General features: G+C 40.3%; 1 protein-coding gene across 1 annotated transcript; it reads left to right on the top strand.

Moving 5' to 3' along the window:
* The first annotated feature begins 360 nt into the window (after positions 1-360).
* On the top strand, positions 361-5,025 carry LOC145252360 (uncharacterized). The gene has a single exon (XM_080111759.1). It carries the CDS (start codon positions 361-363, stop codon positions 5,023-5,025), a length of 4,665 nt encoding a protein of 1,554 aa, XP_079967885.1.
* The last annotated feature ends 2,705 nt before the right edge of the window (positions 5,026-7,730 follow it).

Below are 7,730 nucleotides of genomic sequence, written 5' to 3'. Positions count from 1 at the left end.
CGTTGATGTAACGGGGACTTTACAAATACTGATTGCCTTTTTCCTGGACATCCATTTTTTTCATTTGATTTTACACCATACATTTATACATATTTATACATATTTATTGTACCTTCAAATTCATTTATTTCACGTATATCTTACTTTGTTTTATTTATATAAATATAGAGGTTTTTCCAACTGTACATTTTAATCCCAATATTTCTACATTGATGTATTGGGGAAATTACACATACTGATTGCCTTTATTTTTATTTTATTTTATACCATACACACTACCTAAATATTGACTCTTTCAACAATTGTTTCGGCAGCATTCCATTTCAATTCCACACACACCCGCAGAGTAATTTCGCAACAATGCCACCCAAAAAAAATCAGCTCGGAAGGCGCACGAAAGCAGCGACTACTGTTAGGAACATCAGAGCAAGCCTAGACTACGATGAAGTAGAATTATTACGTTCTCGCGAAGCACAGCGCATGTCTCAGACCAGATCTTCTGAAACACTTACTCAACGGACTTATCGTTTATCTAGACATGCTGCAGCCATGGCTCAACTACGTTCTTCACAAACTGCAGAGATTCAGGCCAACCGTAGAGCAGCCAATGCTGCAAGTACCTCTTCTGCAAGGGCCAACGAATCTACAGAAAGGACAGCTCGGCGGAGAGCAGCTAACGCAGCCTCCACAGCTTCAGCACGAGCTGCTGAATCTACTGAAGCGAGGGTCAGACGACTTGCCCGAGATAACACATCCAGAGCCGCCATTCGGTCATCTCAGCCACCAGAAGCTCGAAGGATACGAGTTCAGGCTGTTACTCGGAGATTTCATGCCTCTCGCGGCAACATATGCCCTTCACCGGAGTTTTGGTTACGCAAAGCATTGAACTATGACGCCAACTATGACTTCTCTACCCGGCAGGATCTTAGCATTGGTTCGATGAATTGCATATGTTCATTCTGCAAAGCTAAAAAATGGCCGGCAGAACCTCCAAGCCTATGCTGCTCTTCGGGTAAAGTTAAACTACCATCCCTACAGACTTTACCTCAACCACTGCGAGACCTACTTTTGGGCATGCCTGATGAATCTAAATATTTTCGGAAATCCATTCGACTTTTCAACTGCTACTTCCAAATGACATCATTTGGTGCAAACATTGTCCGTGAAAGCGGCTGGAATCCCGCATTTAAGGTGCAAGGCCAAGTCTACCATCTAATAGGGTCCCTTTTACCTGATGAGACCGTACAACCATCATTTTTACAACTCTACTTCGTAAGTGACTACGTCCAACAAGCTGAAAACCGACTAGCTATTACAGCCGAGACAAACGACAGTTCGGATCGACGACAACTCAGTATTGTTTTGCAGCTTCAAGACATGCTCCACCAAACGAACCCATATATTCAAAGTTTCAAGTATGCACTACAGAATGTTCCTCTGCCTAATTTTTCCATCGTTATTAACGCAGACAAACGTCCTACAGGAGAACATGAGCGTCGCTTCAATGCTCCCACTTGCAACGAGGTTTCTGCAGTCATCCAGGGTGAGCACAACAACAAACGCGACATAGTTATTCATACTAGGGGTGGACGTCTACAGCGAATACATGAAATGCATCGATCATACGACGCACTACAATATCCCCTACTATTTCCTTACGGTGACGATGGATACCATTTTCACATACCATGTCAACAAAACTTGGGACAAACGACCATCAATCCCAAAACTATTACATGCAGAGCATATTACGCATACAGACTGATGGTTCGCGACGACGATTTCAACACTCTCCTTCGGAGTGGACCTCTTCTGCAACAATACATAGTCGACATGGCAGCAAAAATGGAATCTGAAAGGCTCCTATATATTCGGGTTCACCAAAAACAGCTTCGGTCGTCTTCATACATACATCTGCACGATGGCATGAGAAATGAAACTGACCCTAACACTGTTGGAAAACTGACAATTCTTCCGTCCACATACATCGGTGGCCCGCGTTATATGCATGCCCGCACACAAGACGCAATGACGTACGTCCGCTATTATGGCCGACCGGATTTGTTTATTACCTTCACCTGCAATCCATCATGGGAAGAAATACGAGATGAACTGTTTCTGGGTCAAGAACACTACGACCGACCTGATCTCATTGCCCGTGTTTTCCGGCTTAAATTGTGCAAACTCATGGATCTTATAGTCAAGGGTGAAGTCTACGGCCGAGTAAGGTGCCACATATTCACTGTAGAGTGGCAAAAAAGAGGCCTTCCGCATGCCCATATCTTAATCTGGCTGTGTGAACGGATTCAATCCACTGATATTGACAAAATTATCTCAGCCGAGATTCCCGATCCTGGATTAGACCCACAGCTTTACGAAATTGTCAAAGCAACGAGTGTTCATGGACCCTGTGGTCCTGGCCAGAAAGCTCAATCATGCTGTAAAAAGAAATCGGTGTGCGCTTGCGGCTACCCACGGAGATTTGTCAATGCTACACAAACAGGAGGTGATGGTTACCCACTTTACAGGCGACGGAGTCCAGGTGATGGCGGCCATACGATGATAGTCGGTCGGAGCACTGTTGATAACCGATGGATAGTACCGTACTGTCCCTTGCTGACGAAAATTTTCCAATCGCACATCAATGTGGAGTTCTGTCACTCAGTGAAATCCATTAAATATATCTGCAAATACATCAACAAGGGAAGCGATGCTGCAGCGTTTGCTGTTCAGCGCGACGGTTCTCGAGACGAGCCATCTGCTCATGTCATTGGACGTTTCCTGTGTTGCGGTGAAGGTGTATGGCATTTTTACTCATTTCCCTTGCACCAAAGATATCCTGCAGTTATACAACTCGCTGTTCACCTTGAAAATGGGCAAAGAGTTTACTTTTCTGCCGGCACTGCTAATCAGGTGGTGGAGCATCCACCAGAAACTACGCTTACTGCCTTCTTCAAACTATGCGGCCATGATGAGTTTGCAAAGACGCTTTTGTATCCACAGATCCCTTCCTACTACACTTGGAATAACAAACAGTGGACTCGCAGGAAGTGTGGAGACCCTGTCGATGGCTTCCCAGGGGTTAAATATGATTCCTGTCTCGGGCGAGTTTACACAGTGCCACCACGTCAACATGAGTGCTTCCATCTTCGTCTTCTCCTTCACGAAGTCCGTGGCCCTATAAGTTTTGATGACATAAAAACTGTCGATGGCGTCCTGTGTGAAACCTTCCGTGATGCATGCTCCCAGTTGGGACTACTTGAAAACGATTCTCAGTGGGATGCCGCCATGACAGAAGGAAGTCTATTCAAATCTCCCCATGCTCTACGGTCGCTCTTTGCAATTATGATAGTATGGTGTGACTTGAGCGATACAAAACATCTATGGATGAAATTTCGTAACTTCATGACCGAAGACGTTTCCAGAAGAGCCCAACTTGAGAATACATCGGTGGAGCAAGACTACTCCCAAGTGATTTACAATGAAGGGCTAATTTGCCTCGAAAACCTCCTTTTGGAAATTGGTGGTTCCACTTTACCATCATATGGCCTACCTGCCCCAATCTGCCATGAAGGGAATAGTTTGAGCCTAAATTTACTGCGTGAAATATGCTACTCACCTACAGAACTTAATGCGTACATTGCTGAGAATGAGCCTAAACTGTTGCCTGAACAACTGAACGTCTACCATATGATCAATGAAAATGTTCAACAGAACCGTGGAGGAATATTTTTCTTGGACGCACCTGGTGGCACAGGAAAAACCTTTGTCACCAAATTAATACTTGCCCATGTGCGACGGAGTGGAGCTGTCGCTATAGCTGTTGCAACCTCTGGAATTGCTGCAACTTTACTCCCTGATGGCAGAACGGCACATTCAGCTTTAAAATTGCCCATCAACTACACACAAACTGAATTCCCAACATGCAACATCGAAAAGAATTCGGATAAAGCTGTTTTGTTACGCAGATGCAAACTCATCGTATGGGATGAATGCACGATGGCGCACAAAGTTGCGTTGGAAGCATTGAACAGGACCCTTCAAGATTTACGCAACTGTGACAACATCATGGGTGGATTAACAGTTCTGCTGTGTGGAGATTTCCGACAAACACTTCCTGTTGTCCCAAAAGGGACACGCGCTGATGCTGTTCAAGCATGCCTGAAATCGTCGATACTGTGGGATCAAGTTCACCATTTAAAACTCACAACAAATATGCGTGTCCACCTTAGCCGCAACCCAGATGCTGCTAATTTCTCTAATGCACTTCTGGAACTTGGTGAAGGACGTACTCCCACAGACACTGAAGATTACACAAATGTTGAACACATATCAACCATCGTTGAAACGCCAACCCACCTATACCAGGCAGTTTTCGAGAACATTCAGAAAAACTACAGGGACTTTGATTGGCTCGCCACGAGAGCGATTCTGGCTCCAAAAAACGCCTCCGTCAATGCGATTAACTACAGACTTTTGGAACTCATCCCGGGAGAGGAACGTGTCTATAAATCCATTGACCGCACACCTGATACTGCTGATCTGGCTGATTACACGGTGGAGTTGCTAAACTCCCTAGAACCACCTGGCCTGCCACCCCACATACTCCGACTTAAGGTTGGAGCTCCTATAATGCTCATTCGTAACCTCATACCACCAAAGCAATGTAATGGAACCCGCCTCGTGGTAACATCCCTGTCACCTAATATTATCGAGGCCAAAATATTGACTGGCTGTGGAAAAGGAGAGACAGTGCTAATTTCGAGGATACCCCTATATCCATCAAATCCAGACCTGGGCATTTACTTCAAGCGATCACAGTTCCCTGTGAAACTGTGCTTCGCGATGTCCATCAACAAATCCCAGGGCCAAACCTTTGACGTTGCAGGCATTCATTTACAGGAGCAATGTTTTTCTCACGGTCAGCTCTATGTAGCTGCCTCACGTGTGGGCTCACAATCCAAACTCTTTGTGTTTTCTCCTAAAACACTTGCTAAAAATGTTGTTTACAAAGAGGTTTTATAATTTTTCAACAATTTTACACCTCAATTTCTCCTCTCTATTAACCGTGTTTATTCCTTCTAAAGCTTTGCCAGCACCCAGTAAAGAATTCACTAACCTGGATTCTTTTTCGTAACAAAATGAAAACAATTTCATGTATTTACACAGTAACCTCTATGGAAAGAGAAATAGAGTGAAAATATGAATTTGGCAAAACCTAGAGTGCCCTTAAATATATTCAGAAGCATTTGCGGTCCTTATAATTCTTTCGTCTTTATTTGGTTGCCAACTCTGCATAATTAGATTCATTCTGATCAACCCTAAACAATTGTATTGGCTATGGAATAACATTTTAGCAGTACAACAGTAAATTATTTTTCTGTTTTTTGAACGTCCATTGAACAAACAACTGATCCTGAAGAAATTGCAAAACAGTCTACACACATATTAGTGAAAATGTGATTCAGAAGTTTCAAAGACATTGGTCTAAAAAACATAGACCTCATCAACCAAGCATAAGTACTATGCCCGGCAACATAAGGTAAGGAATTTTTTGCCATAGTTGACTAATTGTAAAACTATACAGCTACAACGACATAAATTCTTAAAACGAATAGATGGTCAATATTGAACCTGTGGTTTCTTTCGCATAGAGTTAAAGAAATCATGGCTCCCAAAACCTTACCATAGTATTTGGTTTTGAGCTGGAAGAATAGCTGCTAAGGGGACAAATCAGATGTGGAAGCTACATTGATCAGTAAGACGTCAATATAACCAACTTTACTAAAATAATTTAAGGATTACAAAAAAAAAAATACTGAATGTACAGACAATAAGCATTAAGATGGCATTACATCACCCCCCCCCGAACAACGTCGGGTAATACTGCTAGTATATATATAAATATATATATACGTGTTTATGTATTTATATATACACCCCCCAACATATATATATATATATATATATATATATATATATATATATATATATATGATTCCCGAAGGAATGAAACTCTAGTGTCTGTAGGTAATGAAAATTATTATAGTAATAATAATGCCAGCCCCTTTTAAGAACACAGTTCCTATTATTGAGCACTTTATAGTTGAAATGAAAGTCAGTCGCATATGGAGACCATAATGTTATAATCATTTGATCAGTATGGGCAGATGTTACGGCATTTAAAAATTAATGTGTTAAATTCAATGATATTTCTCGCAGCCGTGAGGTTTGTTCCTTGCTTATGGAGTCAGAGATTACTTCGTGATTGGGTTCGAATCTCTGAAAGGATGAAACAGTAGTGTCTGTAAGTATTTAAAATATTATTATATATTATATATAAATTATTATTATTATATATTGTGTTATTATATACTAGCAGGGCCTGTTAACCGGAGTTGCCTGGTGGTAGCATGCCCCCGCCGCGAGTAAAAATTTAAATACGACTGTTGTAGTTGTTGTTGTTGATGTAATTTCACAACCCCAACCTCGTCATGTGAAGAACGGTTTTCGGAATGGACACCTCAACCTCCTTATGTTTAGAACCGATTTCGGAATAGAAACCCCATTTTGAGTGGCGCTGAGGTTGTCACAAAATTTTACCGAAATGTAACTTTGATAATCGCTGTCATCATATGTCTATGGGCTATAAAACAAAATTTAGTGGTTGCAGTGTCGGTCAGTCCATGCGTACTAATCTGGCAGGCAAGGTATGTTTCAGGGTATGGTCAGTATGGTAATTTTGTTGGCAAGATTGTAGTTTAGTTGGCAAAATACTCTCGAAGCCTTTATCAATAAAAAAAAAACTAAATTCCTGTAGTCACCTGTACGTTACCATGTAAACATATAAACGGTATTACAGAAATTTAGAGTTTTAGATAAGCAGAAGGAAAGAAACAATATAAACAGAGCGTTTTCATTAAATAATAAACAATTATAATTATTTTAAACAATATATACAGAGTTCTGTTTATATTAGAAACAATATAAATAGGACACTTCACAATTTGAAACAATGTAAACCTTTTTTTAATAGGTGTTAGACAACGGTAACAGAAAAGTTTTATACTTTTGAAAGAAATATTGTTCCCAGACATTTTACAATATATCTACTTAAAAAATAGAAATGAAAAAATTTAGGCAAAACAAATTCATTTTTGTAAAATATTTTCGTGTAAAAATAATAAAAAAAAACATTTAATAATAGTTATAATTGTTTAAAGTGTGCACAAACATTTGTCAATATATATCTTTAAAAGAAAATACAATTGGGGAAATTAAGTAGAAGCAATTCATTTTACTATTTGTCCTATTTGCACTTAAAAATGAAAGCAAAACATTTAATATAAGTTGTGCAGATATGTTTTTATTTCGGGTACCGCATTTAAAATTATTGCCTCCTGTATAGAGTATGGCCATGTTTGTAAATCTCTGGAACGTTCGTTTCTGTAGGAAGATTTACGTTCCTGAATGAAAGAATAGTCAGTTTTCTACAAATGAGATTTTGTGGAATAGGAGAAGGAAGAAATGATCATTTTTTTAAATCGGGAAATGGAAAGATTATGTTATGTATATAAGTATATGATCCAGATAATAAGAGTGCAACCTCATAGCTGTGTATAATGGAGAATAGCTCCCGATGTTGTCTTAGAGCGATAGGAGTACTTTTTATTTAGAGGGGAAAATAGCAACAATTTCGGCTATAGATGGTTGCGCGTGTGATGATGTTG

This window comes from Euprymna scolopes, chromosome 29 (assembly GCF_053919585.1).
Source record: "Euprymna scolopes isolate OS-2025 chromosome 29, ASM5391958v1, whole genome shotgun sequence".
Lineage (NCBI taxonomy): Eukaryota > Metazoa > Mollusca > Cephalopoda > Sepiida > Sepiolidae > Euprymna > Euprymna scolopes.
The sequence above is the reverse complement of the archived record's forward strand: the minus strand, read 5'-3'. Positions and strand labels throughout refer to the sequence as shown.